This window comes from Pezoporus flaviventris, unplaced genomic scaffold, assembly GCF_033815535.1.
Source record: "Pezoporus flaviventris isolate CSIRO_AGI_PZ_B2104156 unplaced genomic scaffold, CSIRO_AGI_Pfla_v1 ptg000025l, whole genome shotgun sequence".
NCBI lineage: Eukaryota > Metazoa > Chordata > Aves > Psittaciformes > Psittacidae > Pezoporus > Pezoporus flaviventris.
The window spans coordinates 6,997,499-7,021,684 of NW_026892573.1; the positions used below are offsets into that span (position 1 = coordinate 6,997,499).

At 38.3% G+C, this 24,186-nt stretch overlaps 1 protein-coding gene across 1 annotated transcript; it reads right to left on the bottom strand.

The window, feature by feature from the left end:
• Window positions 1-1,125: 1,125 nt before the first annotated feature.
• SUCLA2 (succinate-CoA ligase ADP-forming subunit beta) lies at window positions 1,126-22,710 on the bottom strand. The gene is made up of 11 exons (XM_061457352.1): window positions 22,489-22,710; window positions 20,937-21,120; window positions 11,200-11,299; window positions 10,834-10,996; window positions 8,010-8,138; window positions 7,429-7,567; window positions 5,896-6,057; window positions 5,672-5,814; window positions 2,987-3,107; window positions 2,598-2,686; window positions 1,126-1,922 (listed from the first exon to the last, which is right to left on the bottom strand). Exons 1-11 carry the CDS (start codon window positions 22,573-22,575, stop codon window positions 1,848-1,850), a joined length of 1,392 nt encoding a protein of 463 aa, XP_061313336.1. The 5' UTR covers window positions 22,576-22,710; the 3' UTR covers window positions 1,126-1,847.
• Between the last annotated feature and the right edge of the window lie 1,476 nt (window positions 22,711-24,186).

Here is a 24,186-nt window from a genome sequence, read left to right on the forward strand (position 1 = left end):
CCTCCATTCTAGTCCATTATTTGTACTAAAATACCATCTCCATTTTTCATTTCTGACAACACTGAATCACTTCTGTCTTACTGTTCTTACTGATTTACAGTTAAGGCTGGTTAAAAAAAAAATTCCTCTGTATGAACCTGGAACATTACCATTCCACACAGATTGTAAAAGTTAAAAAATAAGATTAGAAGCAAACCCACAGGCTAGAAATGAATTATATTATCCAAATTATTCAATGATTAACAAATCTATTCAAACTGGTTACCTCTGCAAATCCATTCAAGACATTGAATAAAAACAATTCCAAGCATCCCCATAAGCCCAATTTGGTATGCTGGATCAACAGCACACAGTACTCAGTTATGTGATACCACATAAGATTGAAAATAATCCTATTTAAATTCAGAGTGACCTTAATTTCCGATTTTTCTTGTACTGCCAAAAGACTGCTGTAATACACTATGCTAGTTTAAAGTTTCTTCATTTATTACCCTAACTACCTCAAAACTGCGTATGATTTACTGTTTCCCCACATTTCATAGAATCCTTTTAAGTCCTTAGTTCATGTTTATACGATATCACATTTTGAAATCCCACCACAGACAAGTGTTCATTATTTCCTGATAAAACTACATTATCATTAGTCAAGAAAATAGCATCTTCAACAACAACAACAAAAATCAACAGGCCTGCAAAACACAAACAAAAAATGAGTAAGAGTAATTAACAGCATTTGGAAATTAAATGGAAAAAGGACCATGATCCAAGTTTTATGTAATTACAAAATCAACAGCATTGTAAGGTGACAAAAATAAATATTAATTTGTTCGTAGAAGCACTATTTCCCCCAAAAAAGTGACATTTTCTTGCATATTTGTTTGTGCAGAGATCAGTTATGGCCACTTCAGTAAGATGTTATAATGCATGGTATCTGTCCAAGCTTTTCACCACAGCGTGAGTTCATGCGTTTTTAATTATGCAATGAAATTCAAGGAGGGAAAAAATAACATGTATGCTAATGTAAATTGACTCCTAAGAAGCTTTACATTGCTATCCTACATTATGGTTTAGTCCATGAGTATATGTAATTTATCAAAATGGTAACATATACAGAAAAAGACTATAGAAGTTTTGGGAGACATTTTATTAATGTACAATTTCATTAGCAATTTACAATAGACAATTTCATTCTCTATGTATTATGTCTCCTTGAAGTTTGGTAAACGCTTGTTCATATATAAAACTACACGATGCTTTTTTTTGCAAGGACCAGAAATTGTGAAAATCTAAGTGCTACAGTATATTTTGTAGTGAATAAACACGTTGTCCAGAAGAGTTACCAGCCACTTCAGTGAAGCACTTCTAAAAATGTTTCTGATCAAGTTCAAATGCACCTGTTCATAAATAATGATTGATGGGCTCATCTCCATTATATTGCTAAGGACAACTGTCGCCAACATAAAATACCGTTTCAATACATTTCTCCATACGGACAACTAGATAATCTAGTCATATTTACTTTTAACCAAATTTACAAGTAAAGTAACTTCAGAATTTATTCAGAATAATTATTTTTCAACCAGAAGCTTTACTTCGGACAACGCAGAAATATATTGCAAGTGACATTCTGCAGCAGAAGCTGGAGGTTTGAAAACAACTAAGGACTAAAAGATCAGCAATACATGCTTTTACAAGAACTCTGACCATTCTGAATGTTAACATTAAAAACAGGTACTTCAGTTTGTGCACCTGTCAAACAGTCAAAACCTCCACAAGAAAATGAAAGCTATCCCACAGAACACAGTATTTCAGAGAACATGTTAGACACCAGCATGACATTCCTCATTTCAAATTGGCAGCTGAAATTTAACATCCACATGAGCTTGTTTTGCTAAGTTTACTATTTCGGAAAGTTTCACCACCTGAAAAACAGAAAATAAAGACTGACTTGAAAGCAATCCTAACTTGAATGAGCTGGACCAATCTTTTTAAACAAAGTAATGCCAGAGAATCAGCAGCAAAATCCAGGGCAGGGGAATTATTACTTAGTCCAGTGCTTCTTAAATCACTTTCAAATGAAAGATCAGTCAAGTCTATTAGAAAACATCTCAACAGTTATACAACGTCTGGTTCTCATTTACAACCCAGTATCTTGATGAAATAATACAAGTTTATGTGTCTTTATGTGAACTTTATGTACCACCCCGTTTTCCTGGGAGGTGCTGGGGTACCCACTCACAAGAGATTCTATATATTTAAAAGGTATTTTTCTGAGTTCTTGTTGCAAACATTTCTGGATCTTATTTTGATACCTTACGGAGCCTCAACTTGTCTTGCATAACAAGTTAAAAAGTCTATGAATTATTTCCTGCTTAGAAATTTCTGGGGTATAATGGCTTTTGATAGCTTCTGACTGCATAGTAGTTCTCCTTACAAAACATGTACTTACTAATTTGTAAAACATTTTCTTCAGGCCCTGATAATAACCAACACCGATTTATGCTAAGCTAAATTTAGTTAGCTGAATGGAGTTCCAACTTCTTAATATTCTGCAACGGATACTATGTTCTGAAAATATTCATAACTAGCTAACTTACCATTTTTGCAGCTTCATCCAAGTCATCACACGCAAGGATTTTGAGGCCACTAGCTGTTATTAAAGCTTTGGCATCATCAACTCGTGTACCTTAAGAAAGGGATAAAATGCCACTTTTAATGAACAGGAGACTACTACCACCAGAGCATTCTCCTATTTTCTAGGAAGCCTGTTCCAAAAGTAAGTTACTGAATAAATCTAGAAGACAACAACTTCAGCAGTTATAAAAACAGGAAATGCCTTTTTATTAACTTGCCAATCTCACCATCTAAATTCAAGGTTTGCCTTACTTATCCATAATCTTCAGACAACTGGCTGCACAATATATAAACTCAAGGACATTTGTCAATATGGACAGAATATATTTAACATGTATTGAAACACACTCACCTTGCAACCGTACCACAATAGGTATTTTTAGGTCCAAATCCTTTACTGCCATAACAATGCCTTGTGCTATCACATCACATCGCATAATGCCACCAAAAATATTTACCAGTATGGCCAGTACCTACAGAACCAATGACAATATTCACATTAAAAATGGCCAGAGGCACATCAGATAAAAGTACCACTCAGCCTTTCAGTGTAAGGAAAATTCAAACTTCTTAAGTATAGCAAGGGACTCTCCAAGACGAACATTTCTGTTCTTGGGAACATCAGCAACAGAAGTACAGTTCTGTCAAGTCACATACAGCAGAACTGTTACTTCTGGGAAAATGCCTGTCCCAGGAAACTTCCACATTGTCCTTCAATCCAGCATGTGTTGCAGGCAATCGCCATTTCTCTTAATAGTGCTTATTCTTTGTACATGCTTGAAAAGGCACACACGTTTTCTGTATAAAGCCCACACTGTACACTATTAATCATTTTTAGAATATTCTGAAGAGAGCTGATTGATCTTCTTCAAGCAAATCAGACAGATGAAACTCCAGCAAAGTTATTTAACAACTTAAGTCTGTCAACTGTTTATCTCTCCATTTCTAACATTACTCCAGCAGAGGTACTTCCCACACTAGTACCTCCACATACTGAAGAAGCCAGGCAAAAGAATGCAGAAAACTTATAAAACTCATGCATGAGAAATTGAATACACAATTTAAAAGCTGGCATGCTTAGAGGTAAGCTCTCTGAAATATGTTTCATTCAGGACAGAGACTGAGGTTAAGGGAAAGTATCTTCCTACTGAAGTGGTGGAAAGGAGCAGTGGTGAGAGACCAAATAAAGGAGGAGCAAAAATGCACAGATAACACTGAAGGACAGAATAAACTTAACAAGACAGAATATTCATGTGCAACTGCTTAAGAAACAGTATCTTGGTTCTCATTATCCTGCAATTAGACTAGCTCATCTATGCGAGATAGTTCTTGCTCCTGCTACTAATGGGTGGAAGCAACTTAGACTGGCACCCTAGAAAGCTATTCCAAACAATCACTGAACTGAACCCAAAGTGGCAGCCAGAGTGCAGTCCATGAGACGAGTGGTCTGCACTGCTCTCTGACTTTTAGCAGCAGGAATCCCAGCTACAGTCATCAGGTTTTGATAAAACAGTGAGCACCTGAAGGAAGGCAGAAAGGGAAAGATATATTAACAAGTCTGTTTGGACACACTCTGTTCTTGCATCAGCAGAAAACTGGCATTGTAAGAACATGTCCCAAATCAACAACTCCCAGACTGTTCCTTGTTTCTTCTCTTCTCTGTAATTCAGGTGCTCTGTGCCTATGTCCCTCAGTTTCTCATCAGTTTGCTGGAAGAAGGTGAAGAACGAACAAGCCTTATGAGGAGCAGCTGAGAGAACAGGGGTTGTTTAGCCTTGAAAAAGGAGGCTGAGGGGAGACCTTATCGCTCTCTACAACTACCTGAAAGGAGGTTGTAAGCAAGGTGGGTGTAGGTCTTTTCTCCCAAGTTACAAGTGATAGGACAAAAGGAAACTACCTCAAGTTGTACCACGGGAGGTTTAGACTAGATATGAAAAAAATTTCTTCACCAAAAGAGTTGTCAAGCACTGGAACAGGCTGCCCAGGAAAGTAGTGAGGTCACTACCCTGGGGGTATTTAAAAAGAAATAGATGTGTTGCTTAGGCACATGGTTTACTGGTGGACTTGGCAGTGCTGGGTTCATGGTCAAACTCAATCATCTTAAAAGTCTTTTCCAACTAAATAATTCTATAACACCCATGGAGAGTGTGTTAGACCCTGCATTTGGTAACAAAAATCTTTCCAATGGCAAAGAGACTAAGCTTCTCTGTAATATCAGTCATCATTTGTTTCTGGCCCTTTCCAAAGATGATCAAGTGGGGGATGAAATTCTGGTGCAAAAGTAGCATATCATTATCAGATCCTGCAAGTCACTCCTGCCTTTTTCAGTTACCTTTTTTAATATTTTTCTTTCTTTTTGCAAAGTCTCAAACTACCATTGAGTCCCTACTGGGATAAGCATTTCTATGTAGACCAGCAATCCAGTCCTTGCATTGTCTTTCTGGGATGGTAAAGCTCTTCCTTTAGTTTCAACTACTTTACCATTTTAATCATATTCAAACGCTTCTGATAAGCTTTTGATAGGATAAAATATTAATGCCCTTCCAACATCATTACAAAATTATTTTATCTTACATTACATACAATTAATACCTTAGATACTTGTTTGTGCACAGCACAATGAATATTCATCTCTACAACTCTATGCACAAAACAGAGGCAGCTGCAAAACACGCCCAAAAGACAAAAAGAAAAAGAAAGGAGAAACCCAAGTGAATGCTGCTTTCGGTTTAAACAGCAGGCAAGAGGTATTTCTGACTCAAAGATTTCTGGAAAGATTCAAATACAGCTGTAACTTCAACCAGAGGATACAAAACTGCTTACTCAGTGCACAGCCAAAGGATCTATTTTTCAGAAAAGGGGAAAAATTTAAAAATATTTTCAGGCCTTTTTCATTTGCACCAAAATTAAGCTAACATCTCATTTTTCTTTCCTTTTTTAATTTTATGCTCCTAAAAACATGTGTTCTGGAGAACATGCACTAAGCATTGTCTTTCAAATCACAGCCTGGACCTTGATATGCCAACTCTTCCCTCACCTTTTTATCAGAGGTAATAAGCTTAAAGGCTTCTGTCACTTGCTGCACTGTAGCACCACCACCAACATCAAGGAAGTTTGCTGGAGTTCCGCCGTGAAGTTTAATTATATCCATTGTGGCCATAGCTAAACCAGCACCATTGACTATATGAGAATAAAGATAATATTTAGGAATTCAGTTTATAAATCCATTAGGTCATTTAAATTTCACTAATTAGAACATACCTAAACAGCCTATGTTTCCATCCAATCCTATATAGTTGAGATCTGCTTTTGCAGCATCCCTGTCTCTTTGATCTTCCTGTGTCCAGTCCTGCATATCAAAGATCTTCTTCTGACGATAGGCTGAATTACTGTCAAAGTTTATCTTTGCATCCATACACATCACTGAAAGGAAAAAAAAAACTAAACCATCATTTAATATTAACATAATAGCTCAACTTCTACATAAATATGCTAAAGTATGTCAAGTCAAACTTGGCAGCTGGCTCATGAAGTCCACACACTTTTGCTGGAAAGACAGACTTAGCACTGCATGTAAATACAAGGTTCTCTCTAGTTTATCCACAAAAACAGTTAAACCCTTTAACTGCAGGGAAGATAAATGAAGTTCTTGAGACACCTTAAAAGCAAAGACGCTTACAATAACCAGTTTGATAAATGTGGGTAACTTATGCTTCAATAATTAGCATTAAATTAATCCCTACAGAAGATCTCCAGTTTGGGTTTTTCTAATCCCTCTTAGTTTTCTGTTTTTAGATTAAATGTGTGTGTGCCTGTAAGCACACAGAAACACAATCTAAAAACATCCAAGTTTGAAGAAAAGTTGTCAGAAGAATACACACAAAAGTAAATTTCACTTAGATATAGCAGGTGTTGTGGAAAACCTAGAGTATTCTTTTCATCAGAACTAAGTTTCTGCCGGTACAATCGTAAGACTTCATCTCTATCCCTCACTACATACGATATAAAAACGACAAGGCATGAGAAACAGATGGGAGAGATTGCTGCATACTGTTCATTTAAGCCACATTATTTAAAAAACAGTCTAACATAATAACAGTAGAGTAATAACAGTATAACAGTAATTGTAAACTTTGATGAGGAAGCTATTTTCATATTCATGTTTAAATTTAAAACTGTTGTAGTTGAGTTAAAGTACAAACGTTCTCCACAGATTTGTTTTTTGGTGAGAGGGGAATTGGTTCTAATTGAATATTAACTATCCTGCAACTGGATGTGCTAAAAACCTTATAAACAACACCACTTAAATGCCTATAGTCTTTCAATACATCAAATACCAAATTCTATCAGTCATTCTGATGCCCAACTAGTAAAGGCATGAGATTTCTAGAAGGTGCTACTATTCCAGTTACTTTTTCAGTACCAACTTTGAATACACAATATGGCTCAAGCTTCACTTCAGACCTTTTGAAAAGATCCAGCTTCCAGAAATGCTTTATCCTGGGTAGCCAAACACTCAAAAGTGGAAGATGTGTTATTTTTAAATAAACAAATAAATAAAAAGAAACTTAAAAGGAAGTTATTTAAACTTAGGATCCTACTTAGCAATTCAGGGCAGATACCTACTATGCCTAGATTTTCAAATTTATATGCTTTATTAAATTTGGTTTTGATCATATCATGTTAATGCTAAGTCCTCTTGCTGTATACAGCTGAAGTTTTAGCAGTGCAAAGCAACTAAGATTTATAAAAATGTCAAGCTGGTACATGAAGAATATAAAGAAGAAACATTACCAACTCCTGATGAATCTTCCACCATAGGATTTATTTCTATCATGGTAGCATCGTACTTCAGAAAGAGATTATATAGTTTGATCATATTTTCAGCTGCTTCATCCACCAGATTAGGAGGAAATCCCATTTTCTGGGCAAGCTGAAAGTAAAAGATCCATTATCAGTTAACTGATACTCAGGATTTGATTTAGTTACGAATTAGGCATGTTCCAGTTTAGCTATTATTACAGTGTCAAATGAATTTGTAAATGCAGACCCTCTCCTGTCCTCTGGAGTTTCTCTTGGGTTTTGAGAGACTTTTCAATACAAAACACTGCACTTACCCTAAAAAGGAGCTAGCAAGAATTCATTATCATACACCTTTACAAGCCACACAAAAGCTAGATAAAGCAGTGCCATGCAGAGTTGGATTTGCATTGTCTGTCACCTGAAAATACTTAAATACTTAGTTCAAATCCATTTCAAAATGTCAAAAGGGTTTAAGACAACTCAGCAGGTTGAAAGCATGCACTCTTTACAAAATGTAAAAGCAACCCCCCCCCCATCCTCCCTAATGTGTACTTGTCCACATTAACAATTACCCTAACAGTTTGCTCCTTTTTTATGCCTTCCACTATATCAATGGGCTCCTTAATTATCGCGTCAGGATTCTCTGCAGCAACATCTTCAATATTAACACCACCCTGCGAACTGCCTATCAGCACAGGACCCTGGAACAAAAAAGAAAGGAAAAAAAACACATAAGTACTTTTTATTACAAAATTGGAATTTATTCTTCCCATAAGATACCTCACAGTAGCAAAATCTTGTTTGTTGGAAAATGTGGGCATTTACTTCTCTGAGAATGTTACTATCTATTCAATACATCTATGTAATAAAATAATTTTAATAACAACTATGTAATAACATTTTAATAACACTTTCCAAATTTTAAGGTGTATGTTTGGTCCAATTTCTTTTAACAGGGAAAACTTTCCTTTGTATACACTGTATTAACAGAGCAATTAACACAGACACACTAGTTTTAAATTTTGATAGACAATTCAACTTAGTAATCATATGCATTTCATCTTCTAGGTTGTCACCAGAAAAAAACATCTCCCCTTTCTCCACTCACCCCTACACAAACACACATCAAATGTCAGGCACTCATGTATTCATTCTGCCATACTCCAACTCCAAGGACAAATCTAATTCTGCAGACCTAGTGACACGTTACTGCACACTACTGCTGTTCAATAGAACAACACTGAAAGTAAATCATGGAGTTCTGGCAAAACAGAACTCAATTATTCAATAATAAAAGACATTAAGAACCACTGCAGCAGGTTTGGTTTGGTTTAAAAAACAAAAAAAACAAACAAAAAAAAACCTATCTAAATTTCAATAAAAACCTCAAAGACTCACTACTGGAACCTAAAAATCTCTCCCCATGGGAACAGTCCTCCAGTTTACAGTGAAGACATACTTGTATCATCTCAACTTGCTATCCCTTATCACCACCCACGCATGGACTATGACAGATGGTGTACTAAGGCAGCATTTCCTATCAGCACAAGGTATTTAACATTAAAAAGCCTTATAATGGTTAACAATTAATTACAGAAAGCATGACATTAGAGAACATGCTCAGTAACCACACCATCCTTCCAAATGGAAACATATAGATAGTAAATTATTCTACATCTAATAGCAAGGTTCAACACAATGAACATTTCTGGATATTCATATCCTGAACCATCAGAAAGCTATAAAACATTGTAAAAATAACTCATTATTCCACAGAATTGACAAAAGTGAATAATTTTGTTTAAAACATAAGAAATCTTGCTCCTACTGGCAAATAACACCCAAGAAATCAAGTTCCACTTTCAACAGACTATTTTACAGACTGTTTTCCCTTTAAAGGAAGAAGAAAACAGTGTGTTATTCAACCTCCACACTTCCTTCTTTTGAAAGGCATTTCCTCATCATAAGCATCCTAGACAAGATACAGCAATTACAAGCACATCTAAAAACATGACTTCAAAAGGCAGCAGTAAAACCAAAGCACATCCCTATCAAAAGACAATAACCCACATGCTTATGCTCTTTATACACTAATAAGTTTGGTTTTTTTAATACAAGATCAAGAACAAGTCAGGAAAATATGTTTCCCTTCTTTATCTGATTTTCTTAAATCAGTTACAGCAAATTCTGTTTCCATTAAGGATGCTTATTGCTTACACAATTTTAAGATCATAAAATCCAGCCATTTACAGTATTTTAACGCCACCTTGTGATACGTCTGGGGTTTGTACTGTAACATTTGGATCTTCTGTGCTCTATTACAGAATACAACAGAATCCAAGTGCCGAAGCCACATAACTGTACTAAAACCCAACACAACTAATATTCTCCTGTACTCACAAAGTACACTACAGAGAAGGAAAAAGGAACAAATACAAAATTTAACTCTTAATTTTGCATCAAAAAAATAAAAATGTAAGACTAGTTTTCTCATCCCTCCACAGAAAATTATTTTGTACTGATGCTGGAGATACTCCTCTAATCACCAAGAATAGCATTTGTGCAAACTGTTAAGCATTGGAAAGACCAAACTCAGGTTTTTTTAAGCTTCAGAAAATAAAGTTCCAAAATCTGCTTTACACTGGCTTTACTGAAGTTACCAATTTGTTCTTTGTGCTCCATAACAGAACACTAGTCTGTCAGAAAGTACACTCACATTTCAGTAACTAGGTTTGAATTGTAGCCTTAAAAACTAAATACCCACACATACAGAACATACACATGGAGTAAACTCTGGCTTTCATCTTCCTGAGATTTCTGAAAACTGACCTCTAGGCCCAAATCTTACCAGTTCCTGAGGAGTACTGGCATAAGCAAGCTACCAATGCTCTCAAAATTGAAGGACACATTTGTGCACCTCTGGGAACCTCCACACACTGGAGAAAAAGAATGTCCAATTTATCCAGGACCACTGGCTCTTCCAAAAGGCTTTTGCTTATCATGCTCCTGAAACTCTTAAATAGTGTGTACATGTGCATGCACACACATAGCTGTCTTTTTAAACTAAATTCTAGTATGAGCACTTGATAGGTAAGTGCAAACTCAAACCAAAATGAAAATAAACCCCTCATTCCACCCATCTCCCCTTCAGCTATATGACACTGAACTTCAGTTGGAATTACTTATATTCATTTATTATTTCTTAACTTTAAATTGTAGCATTACATCTTTAAAGCATTTAAACACTAAGGCAATTGTTGTTAGAGAAACAAAATTTAGCTTATGCATATTCCTGGTTTTCAAAAGCAAGTGACCAGTACAGTAAGCTGTTATGGTATTTGTCTTTTTTATTTCAGCTATAACAACCAGTTTACTTCTATTTCTAATATTACTCACTTGAAAAGACCTTTCCATTGTTATTGCAAAATAGTATTCTCTCCTGGGATATCTGCGCTCACAGATAAATACTTGATTGCATATCCTGCCTTTTTCTCCTGTCTGCTTGGTAAACAACTTCTTTCCAATCATTTTGGAGGAGATGTCTTTTGCTTCTTCTGGACTAGAATAAAAGAAGCTCAGAATGTGACAAACTGCTGGGAAAAAAAAAACAGAAGTAGCACTTAAAAAAAAAAATCTTACCTATTTTTTGTTACTTTGAGGTTAATAATTAAAACACTGATTTTAAACTAAGCAATAGGTTTAATTCATAATATGAAACTTTCAAGTTTTTCTACTTGGCTGGATAATTTAGAAACAACTTACGAAAAAACTATTTTCACTCCTCCTTTGAGGCCACCTTCAAACGTTCCTTTTCCTCTACCACCAGCTAAAACCTGCGCTTTTACCACCAGATCCTTTGAACCTAGAATGAAAGAAAACCCAAAATTTGTCATCTGTGACTACTAAAACAAACTGCCCCAGGTAGAATAATAAAGGCTGTTTTCATTTTATCGCCCCTTTTCCACACTCACTTCCCTCCTCCCCATCCTGTCCCCCCCGATTCAAAACACAGATGTGTGAACCAAAGACAGTATTTTAACTCACACAGGTTATTCCAAAAGTCTCAAACCACCCATCAATTTCAGCTTTAGGCTGTTCTGTGAACAAACCTTGGTAAGTTAAGTGTCCTGGTTGGTACAAGGATGTTGATGCTTTGATAGATCTTTAAACCATGTTTAAATCAGAAATGATTAAGCACCCAGTAACAACTGGTTAGTATCTCACAGCCTATTAATGACACTGAGTATCTGACATACTAAAATCCAAGATTTTCCTCAATCAAGTACAAATACTCTGCAAACACTATCTTCTCAGCAATGATATGTAACTGTGGCACTTACCCAAGTCAACTGGCAGGTCCATTACGGCTTCCATTCTGCAAAGCACTGATGCATAAGCTTGAGTGCTTTGCAGAAGTCAGAGGCCTAAGCAAATTTGCTATTTTTCCCAGAGAAGGCAGAGTAAGCCCTTTAATTAGCTTCAACTGTTTAAAAATCCTTAACAAAATATCATTCTAAGTAGGGAAGACTATGCATTTGGGTTTAAAAAGCAGAGGGTATCATCAAAAAAGACCAGGATGTTCAAGACATAAAGCAATGAAGTAAGTTCAGTTCATCAAGTCATTTAAGGTGATAAAGGAAGTAAAACAAAGACCTGAGTAGTTACTCAAGTTCAATTACAGTGAATAGACTGCAAACAGCAACTAGACTGCAAGATGTTAAGAGCTGCCTCATTCACTTTTGTGCGGCACATCCCATCTTTTCTCATGCCACCATTAGCTGAACCACTCTGGTCTTTCTGAGCAAAGGAAGAACTTGCTGTTCTCTTGGATGTGAAAAGGCAACCACGGGAAAGCCTAAGAAAACTGCAGTACTCCAGCAAAACTAGCAACTAAGCATACTGAAGGTTATGGCAGACACAAATATGTTATTTCCTATTTTGACCTGCATCCTTCCTGGCCAGATAAATTAAGCTTGCATAATATCACAAGCTAGGGTGGCTATAAGCAAAGAGAATGCTCAAATTACTACTCCTAATCAGCTACTTGTAAATTTTCCTTCTTGGCTATCTACCTAACAACAGATCTCTGAATTCACAACTGACACAAAGTCTGTTGACACAAGAAGCATGAAGGTTATAAACATGCAAGAAGTATATGTTGACCTACTATTTAACAACTATTTACATATAGTCTATTATCTAATATTTAATTCAGTTCCTGAAGACAACTCTTTCTTGTGGCTACTAGGTACCAGCAATCAAGTAAGTTAACATGGTTTATAGAAGACTTAACTTTTATGCAATTACATTAAGTACACAGCTTGCTTTAGAAAACACTAAGCCTCATGTGTGAATAAGATTATCAATAGTAGCTTCCCGGGTAAATGAAGCCACATACTCCAACACGCAAGCTTAAAAACAAAGTTCCATCCATTTGAAAACAATTCACCTTGGGTGTACACACAAACACAAAATGTGGAGAAGCACGACTTCTTAGTGTTAGCATAAAAGAGAGATCAAAATATTTTACTATCTGAGTTAGGAAAAAAAAGAAAAATAAAATAACACCCCTTTCTCACTGACAATCTACCTAGATTTTTTCACAGGGCTCTGAAGTAACTCAAATATTTAAGATTTAAAATATTCACATCATTTCACTATTTTGAGCTTTCTATGGAGGTTTGATATCTGACAATGATTCAGAACAGATATATTTAGTAATCAAGACTAAGAGATTTAATTTACAGTACACTAGGAAGCTCAGGAGAGAGGGTCCTGTTTCTCCACCTTACATCTCCTACACTAAATCCAGAGTAAAAGCTATTTCTACAGAGAAATTTTCAAGAAGGCTGTAAAATTCACCCACAGGCACCTTCTTTGTAGTTTTTACTTCTCCTAGCAATAAAAAACAATATCTAAACAAGTCAGAACCAGATGCCAACTAAAGCTCTCTTAAGATCTCAGCTGGTACATGACATTTAGCTCTGCTCACGATTATAAAAGTAATTTACAAGGGTAAATGAAAATTATGGCCTTCCCATACAGGAAAGGACTATCAAAAGAGAACAAAGCAAGAAAATGATCCTGGTCTTCAGCCATACCTGGTGTGGCACAGAGCAAGAACACACCACTACATGTACACCATACACTCAGTTTCCTGTTCTACACCAGCCAAAAGCAAAAGCCAGCTACCAAGGAAAGTCAGTTCTAAAAAGGGGCACTATCTTCTTTACACAGAAGACAGTGAAGCCTGCAAGAATATATGAAGGAAGAATGCAAGAGTCAAAAGGAATTGGGCAGAGTTGTTCCTAAGGCAACAATTATTAAAATGCTAGCAGGAAATGAGAGGTATGGACTGCAGAAAATAGCCAGGCTAACAGTTTTCCCTTAACAGGATGTCCTTATGCCACTATAAGAGGCAAAATACTGGGCTAAATAAACCATTGCCCTCATCACATACAGTATTTCTTAAGAATGTAACTATTATGCATGATTACACTTTAGCAAAACATAAAGACTGAAAAAAATATGTGAGAAACAACCTCAAACTTTTTGCAATCAGTTTTTGGTCATAACAAAGTCACCATTGCAACAGAATGGAGCAATTGTGGCATTAAATGAGCATGATAGCAATGACTTATAATTTGTTTTCCTGCAGCACTGCAAGCAAACTAGCAGCTTGATTGCATAACAACACTTCAAGAACAATTTGGGCAGCTATGCTTACAAGTAATTAAGCTGCACAGACGTACCTGAAACTAAATTCAAGATAAGATGCCCCAAGAAAACCTTAACTTAACCCATGGAGAAAGGTTATTGTTCAATAAACTTCATTTATTTTTCCCTACAGCTCCCATTTAAAGTGACCCTGAAACTAAAGGGCAGAAATGTTTACTCACATACCTCATCTGCAGCCACAGCACTATCACCGAGAACTGCTGATACACAGTAATCCAAGAAAAAAATTTGGAAACCAGTAGCTAACATTTTTCTACTCAGTTATCAAGAGCTGTGCCCTTCTGGTTTGCTTACACTGCTCTGAAATATTGCTGGGCTTCTGTTTCAATGAGAAATAGCAGTTTCTGCCCTAGAGCAGGTACTCACATACCAAGTTAGGACAGTTTGCACCAGCCAACACTACACCATAACAGCAGTCCTACCCTGCCCCCTGTCCTCAGCTTTTCACTCCAGCCTTTCTTGTGCCAGCATAAGCGTTTGCACGATCACACCCTGGAGCATATCAGAAGACTGACACTGCTGGCAAAAGGGACTGAAGGCACTGAAGGCAAAAGCTAACGCAGTGGACAGTACTTTTGTGAGGAAGTGCACTGTGTAACAAGCACAGCGACTGGAACACTGAAGGGAGCAGGACAGAAATCAGGACATTTGCTCTCGGCCACAGTAACAAATTGTAAAGCCTGAACACAGGGCACTAGAACTACATAGCAAACCTTTAGCACAGCTGTCTCAGGCAAACAAGCTACAGAACAATACATAAAACTCAAAACAAGCATCTGTTAAGAGCTACATTTCCATATTAATGGCAGTTAGCACTAGAAGCATGTGGAAGTAAAAACAGTCTGAAAAGAACCAGGAAATGTTTAGAAAATTAAGAGTAGATACCAATGAGAACAGGTGCCTGAAATCATCAGAACACTGAGTCAGCAACAAAAAAAATTTATACAGTACTAACACTATAGGTTTCATCTTCATCATTTATTAACTAGACAGCAAAAGAATAATACCGCCAGGAAACAGACATATCTTCATTTCTAGCATGGCTGGTATCACTTTATTGGAAGGAATAATTTCTGATTCCATAACCTAAGCCTTCAGAGTGGGAGAAAGGTCTCTTTCTCCTTAGATACTCTCATAGAATAATACGTGCATGCATGAGTTATCTATTAACAATCTTCTGATAACCTTAAGAAGCAAGGTTTGTTGTTCCATTGTATCTCTGGAGTTTTCTACACAAGTAGAAAGTCTCATGATTAGGGCAAACTTTACTAAAATGTTCTGCTTTACAAGTTTCCATTCTGACTTCTGATAAATATTGACTGCAGTGGCAGTACTGCTTTCCACATATCATAAACACCTTGATAATAATTGTGCAAGCCTAATGTGTTCTGACAAAGCAAACAACAGTAAAAGGCAGCAATGGTTAATAACATAGTGCCAACCAAATTATCAACTACCATTCAACTGCAAACTTACCCTGGGAGAGAGACAGAGACCCATAACTTTTGCCTCAGTTACTCTATTTAAAAGCTTTTAGTTCCAGGAAGACTCTCCATTTAAAACACAAACCTACTTTTTTCTTGCTGCACAGATATAACAAAATCTCTAAGTTTAAACAATACAGCTGTATTTACTGGAATTAGGGAGGGAAAAAGATGAGCATGTAAGTAACAATGTACTATCAACAGAAGTCTCAACGTAAAGAGTATGCCAACCTTAACTCTGCCAACACAGGCAGAGAATCTCTTCAGAGTATACAGTCTGTGTTTTGTTAGGTACAGCTATTTAGAATCTGATCATTACAGCAGATTTTTCTTTAATGTAAGACCTGCGGCATTTCTGCACATTTACCACCTTACATCATCATCCATATCCTACAGCATCTGAATAAATGCTCTGGAGCTTCAGACTACAGACAACCTAAAAGACATCAGTTAACATAGTCTAGCAGATAATTGAAAAACAGGGAAAAGAGATAATGGCAAAACAACCAAAAACTATTACAAAGAGAAAAACCTAGATGTGAGCTTTCAGTGTGACACAGAATAAAGGAAAAAAAAAAAACATAAATACAAAACAAATAAAAAAATAAACTAAAACCACCAACTTAATCAGAGACTACCAAGGAAAGCGTGGCATACACAAGGAGGAAATCACCCTAGCTTTGGTGCTACAGAGCCTGGAATACCTGCTCTTTTGAAGAGCTAGTAAAGAAAAAACTATTACTTAACCTAAGAAAAACACTGCACATGTTGTACTAAATTTTGGTTTCTGATTAAATCAAGCCTCAGATGAACAAACCTTTAAAGCTACCCAAGTTTACTTTTCACTTCTTTTTTTTTAACAGATACTGTTTGTACGCTTAGGCAATAAACAGAAAAACAAAGTAACAACATTGAAAAGAACTCAAAAGTCAGAAAAGAAACATCTGACAGAACTGTCTGCAGGAATAGAGCCAAGACAATTACTTGACTCACTCTGTAGAAAGCATACCAAATGAGATCATTCTTCATAATCCACACTGATAAGGAGGTGGACTAGATCTCTTAAACTGCAACAGCAAAAGTAGCATTAAATTCAAAAACTTTGATACAGAAAGGTGAAATGTTATGCACCCAGTTTCTCAACACCTCCTATTCTGAACAGCTTTTTATTTTATTGTAATTTGATAATCTGCCATAAGCATAAAGCTGTGGGATTCACTATTTCAAACTCCTACAAAACTACCAGAATACAAAACCTGCTTCAAGATATTAATCACTTCAGAAATCTTAGCTCTCAAATCATCATGTAGAGAAGCATATGCTATAAGAGAAAAGCAGGCTTTTCTATACGCATACAATATGTGACTCTCTTCCACCCAACTGTTAACAGAGGGAGGCATCAGGAAGCATCAAGTCTTCAGTTACAGCAATACATACACTTTCATAGGTGCTGTCTTAACGAACAGCAATACATTTCAAAGAGCGTGTTGTGCTGAGCTACCTGATATCACACTGACAAAGCATCTGTTCTTCAATAAATAAGCCTTTAGGTTTATTAGTCATGTTATTGACAACATGCCATATTCTAAACCAGCACCAGTCACAGCTGGAATGCATGCATAGGCTGAGAGTACACCATACACTTACAGAGTCTACCACCAAGACACACTGCTGCTGCTGCCTCTTACCAGCACTGTGGAACAGAATTTACTCAGCTCACTTTTTCGCTCATGTAACACATGAAGAACCACATATTGCAAAGCCCACAAATGACCAAAAATATTGTTGGGGTGGGTTTTTTTTTTTTACAGATCCAAGTCTTCTCAGCTCCAAGCAGAATGCATTCTTTCAGAGGCACAAATAAGATCTAGAGGTCGTGAATGGAGACAGTGAACTACTGGAGAAAAAGTGAGCAGTAAGATCTACTGGAGGTCCAAACCTAATCTCAGAGACTGAATTACTCAACAGTAGCTATTTTAAAAGGGGCATAGTTGCACAAACCAGCATACAGTAATAATTCATGTGAAATGAGATGCAAGACTCTTTACAGGGAAAAAGCTGCTTGGGGAAAGTAACAAATTCCAGTGATGACTCTCAAAAGCCACATATGGAAAGAAAAAGCTATATGCAAATCAATGCCGTAGTAATTACAAAAGAAAACCTCCCCATGACACAACAGGATTCTTAAAAAACAGAAGCAAAGAAATAATCATTTGCAGAATCCAGCTAGAACAGAAATCTGAGTTGAAAGCAGCACTATAAGAAGTATGATAGCTGCAGCAGAAACCAAATTTTTAAAAAATAGCAAAAATATATACGCATTTTTTTCCCCTTAAGACTCAAACCAGGTTTAAGTGAGCTGTCACCATGGCTAAGAAGTTGCTCACAGCATCTAATGTCATCTCAGTTTCCTTAACAAAAAATATTAGAAAAAGTTAGAGAATAATGCAAGCTCAAAAACTGTTTTTTACTCCACATACATTTCAAAATTACTCTACATATAGGTAAACAATCTGCTCCCTTTAGGATATTTTAGTCTTTAGCAGAAAAAAACATTTAGTACAAGAAAACTGAGGGAGTGGAGAGGAAGCAACCTTTCTGGCTTCCAGACTATATCATCTAACTTCAGACCTCAAGATAAGTATAACATTGAATGAAATTCTAACAAATTTTATCATTTTTGTTATTTAAAGAATATTTAGTGCACTATTCTAACTAGGCTCTAAGACAATCTGCAATGTTCCTATGCCTCAGCTTTGATTTTACCACACCAGCTACCTCGCAGTGATAGTAATCATCAGTATGGTTAAGCTTTGGCTTTATTCATGCAATGGGCTTACACTGATTTCGCTACAGCCACAGCTAAACTACAATAATCTCTGTTAATAAGAAGACTGTGTTTGTAAACTTGAGTTTTGGCATTGAATTTCTTTCCTTTTGCAAACACCTCGCTTCAGTTAGAAATGGGTAACTTTTTATCCCAACGTATAACAGAGAGCAGGTTTCTGACTAAAGGTTATCAGAAACATGAGGATCACCACTAGGAAAACAGAGCAATGCTACCTACTATCTTTGGGAGGGTTTAGACAAACATGTGAAAAAACAATTTAACACCTAAAAAGAAGCAAAAGATAATCTATCTACTGGCAAAAGCTCTTACATAACAAAAATAAACAATGACCAGGTGGACCAAAAAAAGTGAGATTTTTTTCATTATGCTAGAGATTGGGGTTGTTTTTAAAGTACATACTAGAGATACTAGTGAAAAAAAAAGGGGGGGGGGGGGGGGGCAAATGGTTACAATAACAAAGAAATCCAAACACTGGAGCAAAGGATAATCTGCCACCATTCAGAATGAGTTCTGGACATTTTAGCAATGTCTCAAAAATCAAGCTCCTTCACTGTGTTCTCCTTTTGGGAAGTCATCCCTTCCTCAAGTACCAAAGAAAGCCACAGCACCATAGTCAAGTATATGGCTGAAGCCAGCAGCCCAGAATTTCTCTATTCCAGCTTATGAAGGAATGCAAACTCATATACTTCATTTTTCTGATCCCCAATAAATTGCACAGGGTCACATACTCCTTTATCTGGAGGCATACCTATGACATCACATGGATGAGACAGTTATAAGCCAGCAATCAGACACAACTGCTTTGCTACAGGAACCCTCTCTGAACAATGAACAAAACAAAGACATCATGACCTTCGAGTTTCCCTGCTGGCTACTAAGAGCCACAGGCAAAGGTTGCCTCACTTGCCACTAGTAGTTCTGTGCAACATATTCATGTAAGCAAAGGGGTATGTCCAACTTGTGAAGTTTAGATCACACTACAATGCAACCTGAACACAAGGAGCAGGTCTGAATTTTAAAGCATTCCCAGAAGTATTTTAACACCTCTCTTTAATACTAATGAAGTTATAATTTTGTGTCGTTTATTCTCTAGTAGGAACAAGAGAAAGAAGGCAGGCAGGCAGGCAACACCTGAATTTCTGGGACACCATATCTGAAAGAAAAGCAGCTTTTCCATTCCTTTCTACATTACAAAGCAGCCTAACTTGCTCTAGAAAAAAAGGTATCCTTTCCAGACTTGATTTCTTGTCTTAAATGTACATATGAAGCTGAAATTAATCTTACAAAACCTGTAAACGTATGAATCACTACAAATGTAACCATTTGGAGGTGAAAGAGATTTAGGCATTTGCTTATGAGAATGGAATATAAGTAATATCCTTTATTAAAGCTGTATGATAACCCTACTACATTTTTTCAAGGGAGGGAGAGCTTTAAGATTAAAAAAAAAAAAAAAAAAAAATCAGTATTAATGGCTGTAACAACAGAAGCCAACTTCTACATCACATCCCAATTAAAAAAAAATTTTACTAAGACACACAGTAGGTAAAGTAGCAAATTAATAATAGGCAGTCAAGTCCAAAATTAAAGCTCAACTCTAAATACAGTATTTAAGCACCAGGCAAAGGCGACTGGATTCCCTTCCACCAACCTCCGAGAATTTTGCATATTAACCACAAGCCATTAAAGTTCTCCCCTCCTGCATGAGGCAGCTGCATTTTGCCAGAACAGCACATTCACAAATGTATAGGATTTTACTTTTCTTCTGCAGCCTGAAGGCACGTATGCTTTGCATCTTCTGTCCTATATGAGATCTTGGACTACAGAAGCCTTACCTGCCACCACCACTGAAGCTCTTCACACAAGATCTCCTCTAAACTTGTTTGTGAGTAAAAAGACACCAGGATTTGTAGCAGAGTCTACTGCTCATCTCAAAGAGTTTGTGTAGCTGTATTAGTCTAGGCTAACACAATTTATACCTGCCCCATTCCTTCTAAGTGAGACTCAGAAGTTACTGGAAGAGTATCTGCAGCATTCAGGATATGGGAATGATGATGCTCAAAATACATGTTCACAGCCTTTAATGGAAGCAAGACCAAGTCCTTCCCCATTTCAGGGTCACAGTTTAGCTTTGTAAACAAGTCTGAATAAAGACACTCTTCAGTTAAGTAAAACTAGGTCACTTAACTGATTCCACTGTGTGAAAGCACACTGCTTGTTCTCTGAGCAATCCTAAGCATTAGAAAGCATCAGATTAAGATAACGTCAGCTCCAAAGTAAATACTCAAATCTACAAGAAAATTGCTTCACAGGAAAGGCTCTCTTTAAGATATGTTCAGAACTCCAACAAATGTCTTACCAGGAAAGACAGAAAAAGTAGTTACACCTTGTATCAATCCCATGCCTAAATTGTACATGTTCTATACCTATTTCTTTTGCTATTTTGTAAGCTTCGTCTGGTGTCTTGGCAACTAGTCCATGTGGAACAGCAATGCCAGCCTCCTGCAACAGTCCCATGCTCATATACTCGTGTAGTGACAGACTCCTCTGTTGCTGTTGTTGCACCTGAAATCCATGATTACTGAGTATTCCTGGGCTTACACCAAGTACCTGAAGGAAGAGAAAAACAGAAAACAGAAAAACAAAAAGAACAAAGACGATGACTCGGTTGCCATCTTAACTTAGGTTAAAAACCCTATATATTAAACAAGTGCAGTTTAGTGTATCAATGCAAACACCTGAACACTTAATCCTAAACTTGTTATACATTACCCTTTCACATTAGTCATTCATGTCAGGTTTGGTACTGGGGTTTGTGAGGGCTTACCAAGGCAGTGGGAAAGAGCCAGTGAAGCTGCTAGCACTGACAAGGACTGACAGGGTTAAAACACCCTTGAGTATTTAGCTACCATTTAAGGACTTAAAGGAATATATCTGTAGGGAAAAGGACCTTGAGGAATTTTGGAAGTATAAGAGAACAGAAAAAAGCACACAGAATAGGTAATTCAAAAGCTCTGGCAGACTGCCTCTGTCTGCCAAACTTGGGAAGCCTTGGGAAAGAGGGGCAGCAGAAACTAAAAGAAACTTGTATTTATTCTAGAGATTGGTTTGGTTTGTTTTTTTTTTTATATGTACCATTGGCACAAGTACCACAAAAATCAGTCTGTACTGGGAAAGTTTTAGCAGACTGGATTTTTAAGGTTTCATTTCATTTTAAATAAAGTAAGCATGCAGACAGCACAAAAGCTTTACTACGGCATTTCAAGCTACCAAATTAAGAGAGCCTATTTAGCCTTCAAAGGATTCCTTCTGCAAACAGGAGGCCCCTTCCTTGGCATGAAACCCAAGTGAGAGGTGCTGACGGCTGTAGCTGCTGCTCCTGGCACTGACTGACCAGCTGGGCCCTGAGGCTGTGTGTAACACGAGAGGGGAACTCGAAGCGACCTTCCTCCCTGTGTGGAAGGAGAAGAGAGTTTCGCGGAGCATGTATAACACACTTCAGTCTCCATCGCTCTTTGGTTTGCACTGTTTTTCTGGGGTTCTTCAGCCAAAAACATGACCATACCCGTAAGTCATTCACAGGAAACAAGGGCAGAGACTGGGGAACTGCGAGCTGGAAGAAGAGTCTACTGACACAGCCCTATTCGTCCTATGAGTAAGGTGACAGCGGAGATGGCGACATCGGGATTTCCAAGCCAATTTAGGCAGGGAAGTTTGAAAAGGAAGGAAAAGGGGACCACGCACTCAAGACCTGCCACAAGCAAAAACAGCAGCTAGAGTGGCACGGCACGTACAACAAAGGCAAGCGCCAGCCCCGCCGCCACGACAGGGCGAGGCAGGACAGGACGGGACAGGACAGGACAGGACAGGTCGGCGGCAGTGGGACGAGACGGCCGCTCCTCCCGCCGTCGCTTCGCAGCCTAGGCCGGGCCCAACCCTGCCCACTCCGTCCCACCCCCGCTCCCGAGCGGCCCCTACCTTCGCCGTGGCGGTGCCCAGTGCGGCGCGGAAACCGCTACCCCTCAGCCCAGCCGACGCCCGGCTGCAGATCATGGAAACCGCCATAGCTGAGCCCCTTCGCCCTCAGGTGCCCGTCCTGATGCGCATGCGCCACCTCCGAGATTGGGTGGAGGGTACAGCGGGAATGGGGTGGAGCAGGAAACGATCGCGCGACTCCCCTCCCTCAGCGACCAGCGCCGGCGGCGCGGGAGAGGCGCGACTCTATGGTCTCCGAGGGCCCAGCCTGTGCTCGATCGGTTGTGCTGCCCTCTGCCGGGGCGGACTGAGGCGGGGCGGGCAGTTAACCGGCTCCCAACCTCCTGGTTTTCAGCGGCTTTGGTTTTTTTAAAAAATACTGTTTTCTGACAGGGCTCCGAAAAAAGGGCTGTAACTCACCCACAGCCGTCTCACCCACGTCAGCTTCAGCTGGCACTGCGTGTCAGATGGGAGGAGAGGGTCCCTTCTGCCACCATCTTCCCCTTCCAGTTCTGCTTCAAAATGGAAAAATTATCAATATTTTTACTCTGATTTTTATTTCTTTTATTATTATTATTATTTCAGGGTGTCTTCACGCAACAACTCAAACACATCCATTATGAGCTGAACTGAAGACCCAATATTTCTGGGCATCCACTAGCAGCCTGCCTTCACTCCCCGCTGTAGCAGCCTCCTCTCCCCATGGCACAGAGCCCATCTGTGCCTCACACAGCTCGAAGCCGTCTCTGCCGTCACAGTTTAGTATGTGTACATTTAACATGGTGGCCTCGAGTCACATCATTAATGAACCTAATCAGGGGGCAGTTGTCTCTGCAGAAACCAGAGAACAGGCTCTTTGACTCATGAAGAGGGGAAGCTTCCTCCTTTAAAAGAAAACAGTAGGAAAACAGTAGTGGCCTGGGCAACCGGAACGAGAACTGTCCTCTACCAATAATGAGGAAAATTGCAGTTATTTCCATACATCATGTGTGTCAAAGCTAGATCTGATGTGAAGGAAAGACATGCTGGAGCTGTAAGTCTCCCGAGTTTTGTAACTGGAATTATCCAATAACCAGAGGGTTTGCATTCTTTTGTTCTGAAAGTGCACTATCATAGCTTCTCCTTGGGCTAGTATTGCAAAAGAAAGAGTTACCATGGTTCAGTTACTTTGCTTCAGGTCTTCCGATTTCCTAATGTTATCCCTACCCCTCAGCACTGCAGTGAGCTCAGCACAGTGCTTAGCTCTGTACCTCTTACATTCAGTCATGCAAGGGAGGAGTTCATGTCACTGAACCAATAACCAGCTGCAAAATTTTGACAGACCATCCAAAATTTTCCAGTACAGCTGACAAAAGACTTCCTTCTGCCAAAAAGGGCACTTAAACCTTGTGCTGTTTCTCTCCTCTGTACACACAGTGGCTCTTTGCTAGTGTGTTGGTTTTGGCTGGGGTAGAGTTAATTTTCTTCACAGTAGCTGGTATGGTGCTGTGGTTTATATCTGTCCTGAACACAGTGTCCTGGGTTCACCTGTAGCAGTTATTTTTATCGTTCCTAGATGTTTTCATTATTGCTGAGCAGTGCTTACACAGAGCCAAGGCCTTTTCTGCTCCTCTCCCTACACCACCAGTGAGTAGGCTGGGTGTGCACAAGGAATTGAGAGGGGACACAGCCAGGAACAGCTGACCCCAACTGACCCAAGTG